We start from the raw sequence: 19,552 nt of genomic DNA, 5'->3' as shown, positions 1-19,552 counted from the left end.
GGAGGTGCGGGATTCCTCGTACTATTCCCACGTTCACCGTTCGTACTCGCGTATTGATTATTTATTCAACTCCCATGATGCCGTCCGGGACACGGTGGGGGTGTCTATGTCCGACATATCGATATCTGATCATGCCCATGTGGAGCTATTACTGCAAGTTTCGGCCACTTCTCCTGCCCGCTCTCGGCGGTGGCGCCTACCGCTGCACGTCCTGCGCGACCCGGCGGATGTGGAAAACATACGGTCCGCCATTGACTCCTATTTTGTAAACAATGATCTTCCCGAAACTCCGTTTCCAGTGGTGTGGGATGCGGTTAAAGCTACCATCCGCGGCCGCATCACCTCCTTAGCGATTGCACGTGCCCGGGGGTGCGCCGCCTGGAGGACAGCCTTTCCAAGGACATAAAGGCGCAAGAGCAGCAGGATCAGGGTCATTCCTCGGTCGCGAATCGACGACTGCTTGCTAACCTCCGGGGTCAGCTACGCACTAATAAGGCAGAGCGGTCCCTGCTAACCTCAAAACAATGATATTTTGAGGGGGGAGACAAAGTGGGCAGAGTACTGGCGCAGAGCCTGCGGGCACGCGCGGCGAAGGCCCACATATCAAATATCCAAACACCGGATGGGGTCTGGGCTACCACGGAACGAGCTAAATGTGAGGCCTTTAGGGCCTATTACGCTGCCCTCTATAGGGCGGACGACCCCTCGCCAGTCGATTTATAGATGACTTCCTAGCCCAATGCCCCTGGACACCAATTCACCCACAACATGCCCAACAATTAGAAGACTCCCTCACGGCGGAGGAATTGGCCAGATGGCTTGCCATTGGTTTTCTACCGTATGTTTCTGCCGCAGCTCCAGCAACATCTCTTGCGACTGTATAACTCCTTCTCGGGTGCGGAGGGACCGTCGTCCTCTATGGGTATGGCGGAAATAGCCCTTATTCCTAAACCGGGCAAGGACCCCACGCTTTGTGCGTCTTACCGCCCCATAGCTTTGCTGAACACGCATCTTAAAATCTACACCAAAATGCTCGCTAGACGCTTGGACCCCCACATGCCCGGCTTGTGGAACCCGACCAAGTTGGCTTCATCCGCAGCAGACAAGGGGCAGACAACGTGCGTAGAATCACGCACCTGATGGGGAAAGCCCGACTCTGGAAAATACCAGCGTGCCTTCTCTCGCTGGATGCGGAGAAGGCGTTTGACCGAGTGGATTGGGGCTTTCTCCGAGCGGTATTACAAAAGGTCGGACTGGGTGAGAATATGATCTCTATGATCATGGCTCCTTATCTTTCTCCGCAAGCTCGGGTTCCAGTTAATGGGCAGCTTACAGATCCCTTCTCAATCTCTAGAGGTACAGGACAGGGCTGTCCCTTGTCACCTCTGCTGTTTGCCCTGGTGGTACAGCCCTTAGCGGAAATGATTCGGCAGCACCCGGACATACATGCGATCCCCCTTGGGGATCGGCAAAACAAGGTAGCACTCTTCGCGGATGACCTTATCCTTACCTTGTCTCGCCCGCATACATCTCTTCCATACCCTTCTGCAGTCTTTTGAGCAAGTCTCGGGCCTCAAAGTTAACCATGGCAAATCCTGGGCTCTGAATCTCACGATCCCACCAGAAGAGGTGCCGGTCCTGAAAATGCTCGCTCCTTACCAATGGGCCACGGAGCACATCTGATATCTCGGCCTCCAACTGACCCCCACCTTGGACACATGGACCCAGGTGAACTGGCGGGAGTGCCGGAGGACTGTTTTGGAAGACCTGAGGGGTTGGAAAAACCTCACGATCTCTTGGTTGGGTAGGTTTAATGCCGTAAAAATGTCAATACTTCCTAAAATCTTATATTTATTTCAATGCCTCCCCACCCCTATACCGCAACACCAAATACAGGGCCTACAGCGCGATCTCATCCGCTTTATCTGGGGCGGGCGCAGGCCGCGATTCTCCCACAGGACCCTCATGTCACCGCGCGACAGAGGGGGCCTTGCGTGTCCTAACCTCTTGGACTATTATTGGGCCTCGCATCTCCGTTTCGTGTCGGAATGGATAGCCGTTGAGAGTGAAAAGGTATGGTTCCATATGGACAGGACGGTAACTGGGCGTTCAATTTGGGACCTTGCCTGGCACTCCCGCACGGCAGGCTCGCGCAGTGCCTACATAGCCGTCCCTACCAAAACGGTTCTGGATATATGGGACACAATTGCAGTACGTAAGGGTTTAACGACCTTTCCTTCCCCCCCCACACTCCTATCTCGGGCAACCCAGACTTTCCCCTGGCCCTTCATCCGCCAGCCTTTGCTAATTGGGTGCAGGGGGATGTAGGGTGATTGGTGATCTTTACGAGAGAGGCACACTTAAGACGTTTGCCCGGTGTCGGGAGGACTTTGGACTCCCGATGAACGTGGGTTTGCAGTACGCGCAGCTGCGGCATTTGGTGTCCTCCCCAGAGATGCACAGGGCCGCTACTCGTCCGTTCACCCCGTTTGAATGGCTGGTCCGTTCCTTTGATGAGTCAAAGGGCCTGATCTCTCGCACATATCAGATTTTACAACATCCCCCGGCCCTATCTCCGCACCCCTACCAGCGCCAATGGCAGGCGCTCTCAGCCACGGAAATCACCTCAGCGCAGTGGCATCGGCTTTGGCGGGATATTCCTGGGGTTTATCGCAGTGTCCCGCAGAGGGAAAATGCATATAAAATCATGAAGCAATGGTACTATACGCCTACTCGCCTGCACAAAATGTTCCCTAGCGTGTCCCCATCGTATTGGAGATGTTTTGAAGGCTCCTGGAGATTTCATGCACATCTGGTGGGCGTGTCCGCTCCTGACCCTGTTCTGGAAGGAAGTCCTTAGCCACATTAAGGGGGTGCTGGGGTTTCCGCTGCCTGATTCCGCTATTGTGATCCTTTTGGGCCTTAAGCCTGTCAGTTTGAAAGCCCTTACCCGCAGCAATTGGACCATAGTGCTTCATATGCTAGGGGCGGCCAAACACACTATAGCGTTGTCTTGGAAAAAAATGGACTCTCCCCCAATAGCGGCTTGGTACACGCGTTTATGGCATGTGTTAACTATGGAACTTTTTACAGCGCGATTATAATCGCGTGATACACGCTTCACTGCTGTTTGGCGGCCCCTATTCCAGTACCTTTGTAAAATAGAACATGCGCGTTATTTACCCTCCAATCTCAGAGCATTACGCCTTTTTGAAGACGCCCTAATTCCGTCAGATCCCAGTAGACTCCTTGCATGATCAGGTCAGTCCTCAGAGACGCCCCGTATGACAAGCCCCAAGACCAGCACGCCTCATGTTCTGCGCTGGTGCGTACACACTCCCGTCCGTCTGCCTAGCCACTATTGCTACTGTCATTCTCCTCTCTTCTTTCCCCTCTTTCTCTCTGGCCTCCCTCTATCTAGTTTTCTCTATCAACTTTTGGCGGGCTTCGTGCCTGCGTTCTTATGGTTTTTGTTCTTGAATTGCAAAGGGTCCCGACGCTTCACATAACGCCTCTATATTGCCATGTGTTTTGCTACGCGGTCGGCCCCACAGGTGTTGTAGGCGACATGCTGTGTTTAAAATTGTTTTATACTGCTTTCCTATAACCATCCTGAGGAGCCTTGAATGAAGCGCGGCCGACCCTGACTGGGTTGTAGGCTTAACGCTTTGTCAATGTGGACCTTGGTTCCCTTTTGTTTGTAAGGGAAAAAGAAAAAGACAAGTTTAAAAAACAAACAAAAAAAAAAGGCATAGAGGGGTCGTGTCAGAAAAAAAACAGTACATCGGCAAGTTATGGGCTTGTAACTACAAATTACAAAGATTTACTAATTTTCTGGGATTCACTTCAGTCTAAAGGTGTACAAACAGAAATATCTGAAATTTGGGTGTCTACTTGTTCCCCTTAATATAATTCTCTGTATTATGGACAATACGGGGGTCTTGTAGAATTGCCCGATATTTTAAGTGTCTCCTTTCCCTCTAAATAGTAATCTCTTATTTTTAAAGGTGGAGCTAAGTTGTTTTAACCAACAAAAGTAGCCCTTGAATCTTTTAGGTTCATAAAGATTTTCCGTCCTTGGGCAATGACCCTAGTTTTGATGGGAATATTTTGGATTAATAAACCATCAGAAGATTATTAAGGGTTAAGAAGAAAAAAAACTGTGCTTGTGTACCTCATTTGGACGTCTGCTTGGAAAAAGGATTATAGGTCAACATTAGAAGTCAAGGTTTGTGCTACGATACTATAATTTAATAATTGTTTGTTGCTTTATGAAAATTCACTTTTCTTCTAGGTCTTGGCAGATTCCTTCATCTATTTGGCTTAACTTTTTGGCATATATTGGTTCTGGGTGGTTGTTATACATCTTTCTTGGCATGCCTTGTCCACCAAATGTGCACAACTGTTTAACATTTGGCATATCCATCCTGCAAGAAAGACAATGGTAAAGGTGTGCAGAAAGTGAGGCAAACGTTAGATACATACATTTCTGCAGGGTAAAATTTTTTGACATGTTTAGCCTACTTCTAACATTAATTAAGTTACCTGTCAAATAGTTCTCTGGAGCACCCAATGCCTTGGTACTTAATGTGTAGAAGGGAGACATGCTAAAGTAGGTAACTTACCATGTCTCTGCAGTGTTAGAATTTAAAAGTGCTACTTAATCTATACATAAAGCAGTATTGCATTTGCAAAGGTAAACTTGATGCCTAAAATACTTAGATATCTGCCTAGGCCTCTGGACCAGCTACAAGAAAAATTGGACATAATTTGTTCAGTATTAGAAATCCAGTTCATTAGTTAACTTCTTATTTTGTTGGAATGTCACCAAAATAATTGTTATAAGAGTTGCACTATTCTGCCTGCACCAAGGGAGCATCTTGAAAGTAGATTGCCAGGCGTTACCCTCCTTCAAACAGCAGGGACTATGTAATTCGAGTTCCCTAGTGCAAGGCTGACCTGAAACATCTTTAACAACCCTCAGGAGCTGATACTAAATGCTCACAAAAAAGCACAGACGGAAACAATTGTTTGGATGGTTTTATTCTTGTGAAAGCAGAGTTGAAGTGTGGGTCTGTTTTTGAAGCTCTCCTGTTTCCATCCAAGCTGGCGCTGCGCCTTCATGTTGGCATAGCGAAACCAGTAGGTCTTCCACTGTTGGCCAGAGGGAGGTACCTCATTTTAATAGACCAGCTTCTTAGCTGGCTAGAAGGGCCTCGGCATAGGAACCAGTCTCCTGCCATCTGTAAAATCCATAGAGTATTGCTTCCAGTGATTGTTTTAGCCAAAGATCACATGCTTCGAGAAATATACTGGCCCACTCGATATGCCAAGTCAGATTTCATCAAGATGGTTTATTATTATGGCCTACTGGCCCGTTCTGGCAAGCTGACAAATAACAGATGTTCTGTTCACTCACAAAGTGAATGAGCAATAAAGATGCCTTTAACTCTTGTTTTTATCTTGTCAAATTTGCTCTGCATTCCGAGACAGAGGTCAAAAGTCAATTTGTCTTCTTACATTTACTTTTCTTTATCTGACTGCAAAGTTAGAGGGTTTTGAAAAGAGACCTGTCTGGCGATTGTGCTGTGCGTGGAATGAAAGGCTGTAAGATGTCAGGTTTTTTTCAAACACAGCATTTAATATCTAATAAGTGAACTGCACAAACATTTCAAAATATATTTCAATAGTTGTGAAAGCTGTGTAGTGAAAAAAAAGAGTTTTACAGGATGAAAGCAAATTGGATACGTTTGTGGCAATTTCAAAAGGAAATGTGCTGTCTGTAGATGACAGTGCACTCCAACATACTGTTTTAGTATTATATTTATTCAAAGTTCGTTTTTTAAACATGAACTGAGAAATATTCATGCCCCCGCCCTCATAACAATGCTATTAGTCAACTTAGAGGCGAGTCAAGGGGTCAAGTGTACCCTATATATGGGCTAGATTCGTATTATACATGAAACAAACATTTAGTCTATTAAGTGAAAGAAAAAGGTTTGTTTATACAGTATAAATGCTGAACTCACATATTTGAAGGTGCTCTCATATGTGATAATGAAGAAAAAGGCAGCTCCATAAAATATTATACTTGCTTAGGATCACACAATTTAAAACCAGGCTTCGGGTCATTTACATTACAGTTGGATCGAGTAGATTATTCAAGTTACTAGACCTTCAGGCCTAGTAACATGTTTATGATTTTTCAAGGCCTGGATCAGGAGACTTGACAATGTTCTATTCAAGGATCAGGAGATTTGACTAGCTGCAAAAGTGTGAAGGGCACGGTGTAGTAAGTGTAGATTCAGTGACCTCCACCAACTATGCTCTGCTGGGTGACTTCTATATCATGGGACTCTCACCACCCACCACCTAAGAATTATAATACTGTTGGATTTTGAAGTGGCAAGGAGATGTTGACTTGCTGTCTGCCTGAGCGTGGACGCTTAAGTTCTTGACTCTCGCTCTCCTTTGTACATGCACTGTCGAGTTGATTCTTAAAGGGTCCAGGAAGCTGTTGTCCACAGGCAAATCCTGGACAAAGAAAGCTAATTGAAAGAAAGAAAGAAAGAACCAGCACACCCAGTGGGACTGACATTTGGTCCAAAGGAAATAAAGTTATAGAAGTATGTCTTCCCCTTCGATCTTTGGTTTGGATCCTCTACAAAAGCTCTTCAAAGTTTGGAAGCTCTGGACCATTTAGGAAGAACTTGTGCAATTTTAATGCAAACAAGCAAATACCCATCACTTTGGCATCACATAATTGACAGTTGTCATCGAATATTGCAGTCATTTGTCTTCAGAGACCACTTGCTACCAAAAACTGTGCTGTGCAAAGCGTGTGAAATGAAAGGCTGGAAGATAAGTGGGGAGATACGTGCTATATGTTTGGTTACATGTGTTGCGCATTACCTCCCCTTTACTTTTCTTTTTCTCCTTCCCTGTTATACGCGCAGTTTCTCAATTTATTTGGTCTCTAATTACGAATGTATGATTGGCACTCAATTACAGGCTGAACACCAACATTCCTGCAGGATCCAAGAGACAATACATGCAGTGGCATGTGGTAATAGACACTTGCCAATACGCCTGCTTCAAAGGACTCTTAATGTGCAGGCTAAATATGTGATTATTGTGTGTACTTACACACTTGCATTATCCACTTTTCCTTCATGCACCTAGTTGATGCTGTCATCTCGCAAAAGTACCTGTAAGCCTTGTCCTTGATTATTTCTCCTGCTACACTAGACATGGACTGTTACTCTAATCTATGTATGCACTGAACCATGTATGCTGGATGTATTCCCCAACAGTGCTTGATCTTGTATGCCTAATGCTGTACCGTAACTTAAAACTCAATGAAATGGATTCACACAAAAAAAATGAAAGGCTGTAAGAGGTCAGGCTTTTTTTCAAACACAGCATTTAAATAGCTAACAAGTGAACTGCACAAACATTTCAAAATATATTTCAATAGTTATGAAAGCTGTGTAGTGAAAAAAGAGTTTTATAGGATGAAAACAAATCAGAACACTTTACTTGGTGATGTGCAAATGATAAATATTTTTCCTGAAACCCAATTTCCAAAGATTGTTATGCTCCATATAGTTTTATCTGTAAAATAGCATGTTAGTGGGAGAGTTTGTGGCAATTTCAATGGGAAATATGCTGCCTGTAATGACAGTGCACTACAACATCATGTTTTAGTAGTATATTTATTAAAAGTTAGTTTTTTAAACATGAAATGAAAAATATTCCTGCCCGCCCTGATGACAGTGCTATTAGTCAACTAAGAGGCAAGTCAGGGGTCATGAGTACCCTATATATGGGCCAGATTCGTATTATACATGGATCAAACATGTTCTGGGTTTTATAGAACCATCTTTTCGTCACTCACAAGGTCTCTGTATTAAGTTGAGGTGTGTCTTGTATCCTGTGATATATATTGTCCTCAGTGGATTTACTTGTGTTTTCTACAGGCCAGAAGAAAAGAATAGCAGCTATAGGTGCAATCCAAGGGGGAGTATTGTAGAGTGTAATTTTAGCATGTAATCTCTGTTCAAGAAATGGAAATCAGAGAGGCTGTGGGTGATGCAGCATAATATTCACATTAGTGGTTATAAAAGTTGAACTTTTCAAGCCCTGTATGCATTTCTTGATTTTTAGACGGATTCCGTAAAGTCATACAAGATGAAACTGGCACATTCAAGCAGGAACGAGTTGGAACTGGCAAATATCACCATCCCTTTTTTAAGCAGGGCCAGGAAGAGTTACTGGCCAGAATTAAGAGGAAGGTAAGGGGTGCATCCATTTCCTCAATAGTGATTAGTAACCCTGCAAAGGTTAGTCCTGTTTGCATTCAACACATACAGAGCATATCGTTTTACAGAAATCATTGGGCATAATTCCATAATCTGCACAGTGTAGTACCCTGTATCCAGGTGTGGAATTCCACATATATTTCAAGTATAATTTGAAGATAACTAAATATACATGAATGTATGTAAGGATTATTACAAGGCCACCATTAGCTAATTAGTGGCTCCTTGGTGTAGGTTATCATAAAATGTGTGGTACTAACTCTGCAGAATATTTTTGGGAGGAAACAACTTAGGTTATCATACAATGTGTGGTGCTAACTCCGCAGAATATAATTTGGAGGAAGCGAAGAATTTGTATGGGCATTGCTCTCCTCACTTGACCTCTGTACAACGGGAATTGTGCTAATGTGTGCTGAGGAAGAATGGGTAGTAATATAGTTCAGTTGCCAGATGAGTCGATATACGTTTATAATCATGCCAAACTTTGTCTTTTTTTTTCATGTAGCCAGTATTTTCTGGTGGGTCATTTCTGAGCTTATCTGTGTTTAAGTTTTCGGAGCACTGCGTATTCCTAGGAATTGCTGTAGCACAGGCTTTTAAGAGTTACATTTCTTGTTGCGAAGAGCATCTGTGTGACTCAATATAAAGATTTTAGAAACTGCTTTTTATGTACCACCTGCTTCCTCCTCAGTTTTCCAGAAAAACAACTGAAGGTGTGGGGGCAGAGATGCTAGCTTGATGATTGGTGCAGAGGGGTTTTATGATGTAGATTGCACATGTTCTCTTAGTCCTGGTTTGCGGTACTCAAGTGACACTGGTTCAATTCCAGGTCAACTTACTCATGTTCTCTGTCCTCCTTACCTGTCCTTTCCACATGGGTGTTGTCAGCTACCCACTGACACCGCATACTCAAGGTTTCTGTAGATCAAGAATCTTACTCTGAGTGGTCATATTGTTGCTTATAATAACCCCCTCCCAACTCTCTCTCGATCCGTCTTCACAGAATTAGCAAACGTATAAGTTCACTTCTGCAAAATAGAAAACATTATTAGTCCCTTTCTTCACCATGCAATCCCCTCTTATACCTACATCTGGTGAAATCTTAATGGACCAAGTTTTGCGGAAATAGACAGCATGATCATCCTCCTGTTATTTTTGCCAATATTAGCTCTTTCTCTAGCCCGGCAGACGTTAAGCTGGAAGGAGAAAGACCTTTAATGGTGTGATAGGTTGTATGGACGGGGAGAGCTTAGCCTGTAAAGACTGGGTACTCTCCTTGCAGTAGCCTGCTGATTCTGACCCAATATTTCAGAAAAATGGCAATTGGGAAATGTATCTTTTCCCCAGCACCCCCTTCATGACAAGATGTGCTTGTGGCTGAGGAAAATATCCCGGCTTTCTGAAGAGGAAAAACATCCACTAATGGGTCAAGAGGAAAAGAAGGATGGAGAGTGTCTTGGCGCTAATTTGAGGGTGAAGCGTTTGGTGTAAAGGCCTTTACAAAAATGAGGGTGTTGGGATATCAGCAAAGACATTGCATTACTAGTATTAAAAGGGGATCAGTACTAATGCAAGGAAGGTTGAATGTTATGTTTTAAGTAGAGACCTTGTACCAAGATGGCTGCCGACTGACCTCGACGAGAGTTGCTGCAGCTTCTCTCCCTCTGCGCTTTCTTAGGATGCCGTGACAAAAGGACGCTAAAACCACCCCATTTTTTGTACTCACCTTCGCAATGATATGAGGCTATTGGGCATCGGGTGTCAGCTGAAAGCCAGGTCGTTTGCAACTGTTCCCTACCTGCTGTCTCGAAACTCCCGGTACTTTCCTGGCATGCCCCTGGAGTGCTGCTGGTATTCTGAGCAGATTATAGCCCCGAAAATGGAGAAAGCCGACAAGGCGGCCAAAGCTGCAAGCAAAGACTCCCTGAATGTATCTGCGGGCGCATGGGGGGCCGCTGGAGCTCCCGGTGTCCTTAACTCCAAAGCTATCAACACTGCTCCTGTGTCTACACGGGGGCCGAACCCAGCACTGCGAGGAGGTCCGGCGAAAAAGGCTGACGGCAGTGGGAAGGATGTCGGCGCTGCTGGTGGGACCCGGCTTCGTGCGGCGGCGGCCACAGCAGGAACACTGCGACAGCCGACGGTGGTGGACGCCTTCTTCATGTCCTCGCCTTCGGCCCCCTCCGGCCAAAGAAGCAAAGGAGAGCATTCCCGGTTTGACGGAGGCAGGAGCAACAGAGACTGGGGAAGCCATTCAGCCCTACGTGGGAATAGCGCTGCATGAACAGACCGGAGCAGTGCTTGCAGGTGGATCTGGTTAAGCAAGTAGAAGCCTTGCAGGTAGAATGCACAGAACCCTTACCATCGCAACTTCCTTCCTTGGAGACTGTGGGCGAGCGGGCGGACAATGCTGAGGCCGCACTAGAGGGTGGTAACTCAACAGCATCTGTGGGGTCATTGGGGATTTGTGCAAAGAATGGGACTGAGACCGAAAAAATAAGCAGCAACTGCGCTATCAGCACTGATGTAAATGAAGGGGTATGCCTTACTGCACTTGCGGATAACACTGTAGATTATAACCCAAAACAAATCCCACAGCGCCATGAGATGACGCATGGATCTCCCTAGGGGGGTAAGTTCTACTCGCTCAATGATGACTCTGAGTTTCCGTCACTTAGCGACTTTAATACTTCTGAAGAAACGGGCTCAGGGGAATCCTGACTTGGCAACGGTACGAAAATTGGAGTGGGATTATTCGGCTACTAGCATGGTTTATGAGAATGATGGGCAAGCGGGATCAGGTGGTCCAGCTGTGCCTCCTGGACCCTCTGTTCCTCCCTCACTGGACTTAGTATACTCTACCCTAAAACAAATGCAGGGGGATGCCAGAATGGAAAGTAGGAGGTCGCTTCAAGCAACTAAAAACTGCAGGCCTCCATCCGTAAAGTAAATAAACTATGCACTGAAATGGCCGAAAGGGTCACCCATGTGGAGGATAGAACTGTTGCTTTAGAGGAAGAGGTCAATAAACTACAGGAATTTACGGAACAGCAGGAAAAGCAAGCCATGGACGTGTGCTGGAAACTCAAGGACTTCGAGAATCGGCAATGGAGAAACAATGTCCGATTATTATGGATTGCCGAAAATGCTGAAGGGGGAAACATAATGCCCTTTGTTGTATCTCTGCTATAGGGAGCTTTTCGGATCTTGCCCATTGAAATTGGGATATGGAGGTCCAGCGGGTCCATCGCTTTCCAATGGTGCAGAGGAGGAATAACCCAGCCAGGCAAGAGGAGCGCCCTAGAGCAATTCTGTTTTATATCGGGAACTTTCTTCTTCGACAAGCTATAATAGACAAGGCAAGACTAGACGCCAAGCGGACTCTTGACGGACACACCTTTTTTGCACGTCCAGATTTTTGCCACACCACGCTGGAGCGCAGATGGAGACTCCGACAGTTGATAACTGCATTTCAGGGGCTGGGCTGTGAGGCGTACTTGTTATTTCCTGCTCGTCTCAAGGTTATTGTTAACGTGCGGATTCAAATGTTTTCTTCTGAAGTCAAAGCTAAAGAATTTATGACAGAGCTGAAGGGGGCAAAAGGGAGGGTTGATGATGTAGCCCGCTAGCTGCAAGGGGGCCTGACAGCAGAATGACTGATTATTAACTAGTGCTTTTGTATTTTATATTTCCTCTGCTAAGCTGTGCGAGGGGGTTTCTTTGGTTGTGGTATATATAGGGGTAGAGGGGGAGAAGAGATAGCAGTAACTTGAGATGTGAGATCGGGTGCCACACATAGGTCATGATTGACTTATTTGCCTGTACGGGTTATTGGGGGGGGGTGGAGAGGAGGGAGGTCTGGCTCAGGGGGGGGTTTGGGGTTCAGGGGGGTAGGTCACAGCACAGCACAGTACAACGTATGAGGAAATACGGGGTTAAAGGTCTTAGGAAGTATAGAGAATGGTTCTCCTTTAAAAGGGAAGTGGAGGACACGGTGGTATTAAAAGAAAGGAAAAAAAATAACTCTACGCAGAAGGAAAGCTACCCAAAATTGCTTTATGAATCTTATGAATCTTAATCTCCTCAATTAATATTTGTGGGCTTAACGATCAAGCCAAGCAGTGGCAATTATTTTGAAAACACTGCGAGCTATGTGTTCAAGAGACCCATATAGAGGGTACCAGAGGAGGAATTCTTGAACAACTTGGGTTTAGGCTACTGGTGGCCACTAAGCAAGGTACTAAAACCAGAGGGGTCGCTATTCTCACCCGAAAGAAATATATAATTGTTAAAAGAAAACTGTCAGATAGGTGGGGTCGGTGGGTATTAGTGGAATGTGTGTTTGCTGGGGAGCCATTCACTGTGTGCTCGGTGTATGGGTCAACTGCAGATGACCCAGAGGTATTGGAGTTTTCGGATGATGAGCTAGCCAAATAGCCTACCCCACTAATAGTATGTGGCGATTTCAACATCAATGGGCTTGGAGGACTCTGGGGAAATGCTGGCGAAATATATTCTGGACGTAAGAGAAAGGTCTTTTAAGGCACTTACTAATATGGTTAGCAATCATGGACTCATAGACCTATGGAATCATTTAAATATAAAAGATCCCGGTAGTACGTTTTTTTCTGCCCCACACAAGGCGGTTTACTGACTTGATTAATTCTTTATTTCACATTCCTTAGTGCATCGGGCTAGAATAGAGAAACACCCAAGGATATTATCGGATCATAACTCCCTAGTCCTTACAGTGGCTTTCACTAATGGAGAGAGGGGTGAGCAAGAGGACATGGACCTCTGAAAGGGGGCTTCTAATAGACTCTGAATATGTCCTCCATATGAAGGGATGGATTCAGGCTTTCTGGGATATAAATAGACACAGTGCAGGTGCAGTGTGGGACGCTTTTAAAGCGGGGGTTAGAAGGGAGACACTTAGTTTTAGTCTACATCGGCAGAAGAGGGAGGCGCAATGTGAGGAAACGCTCTATAAAAACTTAGCCAGGATTGAAGAGGAGCTGGCAACAGCGGTGAATGCAGGTTTGTTAATTGACGATACCCTGCTTCAGCTAGCCTGGGCCAAGGCAGAAATTGGAGATCGGGCTGCCGCAAAGGCAGCGGAATGTTAAACAAAAAACCTTGTTACCATGTCTGGATTTACATTTCATGGATTATGGGTTTATACCAATGGGAGTTAAAGGAAAACTTGAACTGGTGACTGGCTAAAACCTTGGTAGGAATTGGACATGTTGAAAAGGTCCCCTTTCTGTCATGGTCACACCCATTTACTCACCAATACTGATGTTTATGACTGGAAGTGCACTGGAAACCTGCTAACCAGGCCCCAGTGACAATACTATTTCACTAAAACAAGGTAAAAGATACAATTGTGATACAGTTGGCATGCACTGTGGCACCCCGTAAGCCCTTAGTAAATGGTACCCATGGTACCTAGGGCAGGGGTACCACAAAGGGTCACTAAGGGCTGCAGCATGTCTTATGCCACCCTAAGGGACCCCCCATACAAATTGCATGCAGAATGCCATTGCAGGCTGCGTGGCATGGTGAAATCACGACATGGCACACACCTCTGTTTGCCATGCCCAAGTCACTGCATATGATATATGTAAGTCACCCCTACAGCAGGCCATACAGCCCTAAGGCAGGGTGCACTATATCCTATGTTAGGACATACCTGCTTGAGCAGATATGCCCCTGTGATATCTAGTCCAAACTACTAGATATTGCAAGTGAACGGAGAAGCCATGTTAAGTTATGTACTGGCCACTGGTGTTTACGAGTTACCAAGCTACATAATGACATCACTGAAACCTATGGTGTTTGATATCAAACACCTTGTCTTAATGAACCCATTCTGATTCCAGCATTGTATTCATTATGACATTCATCTAGAGGGCACCTTAGAGGTGCCCCCTGAAGCCTACTAGTCTTCTAGTGTGATGGCTGACTAGTCCTGTCCAGCCTCCCACCACAGATGAGTTTCTGAACCCCATGGGTGAGAACCTGCGCTCCCAAGAGGTCAGGGACAATGCCTGTTCTGGAAGGAGGTGTTATCACCTCTTCCAATCAGATGACTAGTGGATCTGCATATCAAGGACTGAGACTTCAAAGCCTCTACCGCCTTTGATGTGCAACCTCCGCTTTGTCCTGACCGGGAGAATGCCACCCCTGCCCTGAGGGCCATTTGGCACCAGGACAGGTGGGAAATTAGCTATGCAATAGGTGTGTTGCGCTCACAGGCTAGTCACACTCCTAAGGTGGGCTACCTAATGTGCGCCACAAAGGAAGGGTTCCACCATATTATTTTTGATGTAACTAGGAAATCTGGGACAGGGTTATGCTCACTCCTCACAGAAAGTAGCCATATAGGAGGTGTAGTGACCCCAAGGGTAAGTAGTCTATTGGCGCCTACCCTTCACTCCCCTTAACACCCCTAAATCTAGTATTTAGGGAAGCACCTGGCATCAGAGAATCCGATTCGGCTGACTTAAGAAGAAGGACACAGAAGAGCTGAAGTAGCAAGAACTGAGGATCAGCAACTGACTTGGCGCCAGCCCTGCCTGCTGTCACCGACAATTGCAACAAAGTCGACTCGTCCTGCAGCTGTCCAGCCTCCACAAGTCTGGGAGGGCAGTCAGCACTTCGCATAACAGCCAGTATCTCCTGTGGAGTAGCGGAGCTACTTCCCTGCATCCTGCAGGCACCGAAACGCAAGCTCCAGTTTACCGAACTGCTGCCCCCCGGCCTCACCGACGCAGCAGCCAACCAGAAGGAGGTGTCCCGTGCTCCCAGAGGTCAGCCACATCTCCCCAGCGAGTAACTAGACGCTAAACTATCCAGGAGCTCTCTAGCACTAATACCCAGGGTACCGGTCCCCTTGTAGCAGCCAAGACTTGTTGGTAGTTCAGTCCGGACACCAACCTTATATAGACCCACCAGCTGATAAGCCCAGCTCTCTCTTTGTGTCCCCATCTCCAGGTCGTCACTTGAAGCAAGTGTCTCTGACCGCAAAGACCCGACACCTCAAAGCATCTCTGCACCCGAGCACCACAGCCCGAGTGCAAGCGAACTGACGGTGCCTCTAGCAACCAGAGACCACCCAGACCTGAGTCCACATTTGAGTTCTGCCGGCCTGTTCCCCTAGTCCCTGCCTGCAGCCTCTTCCTGCAGGCTCACTGAAACAGAGTGCCGCTGACCGCCACAATCCGCTGGAGCAAAGACCACTGCACATGAGCCCCACAGCCCAAGTCCACACCAACCGACGGTGCATCACAGCTCCAGAGACCCTAAAGACCCAAGCCTCCGTTTGGGTCCGAACCGACTGGACCCCCAATCTCCACTTGCCGCTTCTGTTTACAGGTACCATTTCCTATTGAATTCAAGGAGCTGCACGACATCAAAAAGTGCCTCTGCATCCGATTTCTCCAGAGCCGACCGAGGAGACCTGTTGGTGCTGCTTTGGACCTTGGCTCATACTTAAGGTTTAGTCCTGAAGAACAGTCCTGTAAGTCGTTGATAAGTGGTCCGAGGCAGTCTATGTTTTCACCATAGGTTAACATTGCCACAAATACAGTATTGTCAATTTAAATGCTAAAAACCTATCTTGAAAAGTACTTACTGATTACAAAGATCTAGGGTGCCTAAAAAAATATAAAAATCTGTGTTATTTTTATAACTTGGTGTTGGATTTCTTAATTGAGCATGTGTCCTATTTATTGACTGTGTTTGTACAACAAATGCTCAATTCTCTCCTTTAATTAGCTTGCGCTGCTCGACCACACTACCACAAAATAAAGCACTTGGGATTTTTTAAGAAAGCCCTGTAAACCAGCAAGGGTTGCCTGGACTCTCCACACTCGGTACTTCGTTTTAGTGCACTATATAGAGAGACGGCTTCCTACAGGACAAAAAGAGAGAGAGAGAGAGAGCGTGTTACTGCTGAGCGGACAGAAAGCACCCCGTACTAGTAATAAGAGAGAGAACCAGGCAAAATGGGGAAGGAAGAGGATAAATGAAATGGGAAAGGAGGAAACCTATAAAAGAAAAATATTTTACAAGAAACCTATTTTTTAATTTTGTGAATGTCCCCACCACTCCTTTGTTTCAGGTTAAAAAAGAGGCATCCAAAGATTGTTGGCAACCTTCCATCGAGGGAGTGGACCAGCTCCCCATACCGGAAGGATGCATGCTTCCGCATACTCGCCAACATTTTGTTAAAGAGGTAGGATTTGTGTTTTTAGCTAGATAAACACCATTTTGTCCTGTTAAGTAAAACATTTCTACATATGCCATAAAGTGCTGTAAAACACTGCTACCTAAAGAAAGGTGCATAATGGAAATCATTGAGTACATATGTGGGATTCACCCACATATATTGAGAGAGAATATACTCCCCCATCTCATTAAACCTGACCTCATTGCATACCATCCCCACGTTCATATGCTCTGATTGCTTACTTTCATCTTCGATCAGTAGCGTCTTGTTTGTTAGGAAGGCTGTTAGTGCAAGAGCGTAGGCATATTGGTTAAGAAAAATCACAGCAGTGCATAGTCATTTTAGCTTCCACATTACTATGGGACAAATGCATGAGATGCTGAACAGATACTTGACAATGGAAATATAAATAGTTGCAAGTATTCTTGGGTAGTTACGCAATCCAGGCATACGTAATTATTTTGATGAAAATATCAGTTATTGGGGTGCAGTAGTTTCCTTATGGAGCAGGGTCTTCCTTTGAATCTTGGTTTTGAAGTAGGTTTTTTATAGTGTGCACCTCTAACGTAACAGTTTTCACATGGAGGTGAAGTTCTTAAAGTAGATAGTAAACCATTTATTCCATCCCTTTATTATGTCAAGTGGGTTTTCTTCGACAAGGAAAATGTGCCCTTGATCAATTCTTCCTTCGGGACCGCAAGCTAACATCATACATTTCTGTAAATCTAACAGCAAGGATAACAGATCCACTACAGACTGTTTGCGGTCTTAAGTCCAGCCTCTGGTTCTGTTATCTTTCCAGCCTGGTGCAGAAGAAGCAGATACATGCATGCTAACTCTACTATTTTACACTGTTCAGGAATCTTTATGAAGACACTTTCAGGCTTTCTGCTGAAATCTCTGACAAACCCCAAAAAGTAGTAAGAGAATGTAAGAGGAGGTCCAGTGTCCTACTCGAGTGTTACTGACGCAAGAGTAGTCACTAATGCATACATGCCAGCTTTTAAAAACATTCAAGGGGAAGATATGGAAATTAACAAGAGACCTCAATTTTAACTTGCATTGGAGGAAGCTGAAAGGATTTTTTTTTTTAAACAAAATCGTGTGGCTCCTCCCTAAATTGGGGGTGTGTTTTATATCCGTGTGTATTGCCGACTGTGTGTAAGACCATAGAGTACTCTGTCAACCATATTACGGAAAAAGGCTAACAAAGTCAATTAGAACTCTGCCTCCGCTCACCCATCAGGGGAACATACATCATATTTAACAATCTGCCATTACGGTTGGAGTCATTTTGGAGAAATGTTGCCCGTGGAAGAGCTGAAGCGCTTCATTTAAAGGTTAAAGCTGGATGGCAGGTCAGCATTTTTTTGTTCTTTTTGTTCCAGTCTATGCTGAATTCAGCAGCATCCTTCCTTTCTAGAATTTAAAGTCACCAGCAATTTGCAGCTTGAGGGCCTTGGGACACCTCTGTTAAACATTTTTATTTATTTTTTAAACAGTTGATAAAGCAGTCGGATGTGAGCAACCCACCATCAAAAAGTTAAACAAAAGGTTTATAAGTAACACCAAAATGGACTGCCAAAGCCAAACATTGCTTTGTTTTTCGCTCTTGGACACACTTGCCTCTGTTTCTCTGAGGAACACAAGCATTTCATGAAACAGGATCTGAAAAAGGTAAGTAACCGAGTTGGAGGAATGGGGAAGCTGTGTAATTCCCTTAGGAGTGATTTAATCTCGGGGAACTTACCTAAGACCATTCCTTCCAATTTCCTAACTTTGGTAACTGCTGCAGGGGTGGTCTTCTTTGTCTCCCACAGTATTTCTTCACCCTTCTGGACTGAGTCATCATTATTGCTCACTCCAGCTCCCTCAGTCCATCCTGTATATCCTATCGGTGACAAAATGCGGGCTAGGGCTTTGTTTAAATTAGGGCGCTGTTCAAGTTTCTCTGCCTGGTATTCAAAACAAACCATGACTATGGAGTAGATACAATCCCATTTACTATAATCTTGCATATTCCTACTACTTAACAGTGCTTCCAGGTAATGTGCGTCTGCTGCTCTGTAAGACCAGTTCAGTGTATATATCCTTTTTGCTTGTTGTGTAGCTGTGTCTCCATATGTTATGCCTCTGTTTACATCTGGGTTGTGCTAACCATGGCTATTAAGCAGTGTTACATGGCTTGTGTCTTGTTGCTTGTAGGTGTACTCCGTGTAGCATACTCTACAGTATGACCGTCTCAACTTCAGGGTACATACAGACCACTCATAAAATGCGATGGAGCTGTGCAACAGCTCGTGGTGTTGTGCAGTTGTGTTTGCTGCACCATGCTTGAAGCACATCTTTCAATCTCACCCCACACCTCCCATACATACATCCCATATATGCCATTCCACATCCAGCACCCTATCAACCATGCCCTCCTGAACTGCACCTGGAACCTGATGCAATTTGCAGTGCTTTATGACCTAGTCATTAGTACAAAACACTGTGTAAATCCTCCAATACTCCAAACTGTTTCCTGTTTCACCAACTTCATTCCAAAATATTATGGTTTGAAACTTTTGCCCCCTTGCCCCCCTTGACATCTGTACTCACTGAACTAAGAGTATGACTGCCCCTCGAACAATTCAAGAAGTCCTATCTGGAGTACAGCAAACTATTGGTATCTACTGACAAGGTCATCCCCAGTTTATGTTTGATGTTATTTAAATTTGTATGCATTTGAGCCCTATTCCTCAAACCCCATGATAAGTGTATGTAATCGCCATTTTACCCATTTGTGTGTACTAACTTTGCCATCTACTGAAATGCATTTATTTGTTTGTGGTGTGTTATTGGAAATTTATACAAAGCCGTGCTGTTTAGGAAATGTTTGGAGCTGCGTCGGAAATGCAGATACAAATCCAGAATGCTGATTTTTAAATAAGAATTATGTTTTTTTTCCAAGGCTTTTATTATAGGGTTTGGATCTTATAAACGGGTCCACAAACGT

The 19,552-nt window shown here is 45.2% G+C and overlaps 1 protein-coding gene across 4 annotated transcripts in view; it reads left to right on the top strand.

Moving 5' to 3' along the window:
- Positions 1-19,552, top strand: part of LOC146817800 (heat shock factor protein 2-like) — a 204,184-nt gene that overhangs the window by 18,329 nt on the left and 166,303 nt on the right. For 2 of the 4 annotated variants that reach the window (XM_085611270.1, XM_085611271.1), the window contains exons 3-4: positions 8,167-8,294; positions 16,447-16,560. In XM_085611270.1, coding sequence (XP_085467396.1) covers positions 8,167-8,294; positions 16,447-16,560 — 242 coding nt within the window. The remainder of the gene's footprint in view (positions 1-8,166; positions 8,295-16,446; positions 16,561-19,552) is intronic. The other 2 variants (XM_085611274.1, XM_085611272.1) reach the window with 1 other exon arrangement.

Source organism: Triturus cristatus, chromosome 6, assembly GCF_964204655.1.
Source record: "Triturus cristatus chromosome 6, aTriCri1.1, whole genome shotgun sequence".
Classification (NCBI taxonomy): domain Eukaryota; kingdom Metazoa; phylum Chordata; class Amphibia; order Caudata; family Salamandridae; genus Triturus; species Triturus cristatus.
This window is presented reverse-complemented; position numbering and strand designations above follow the sequence as displayed.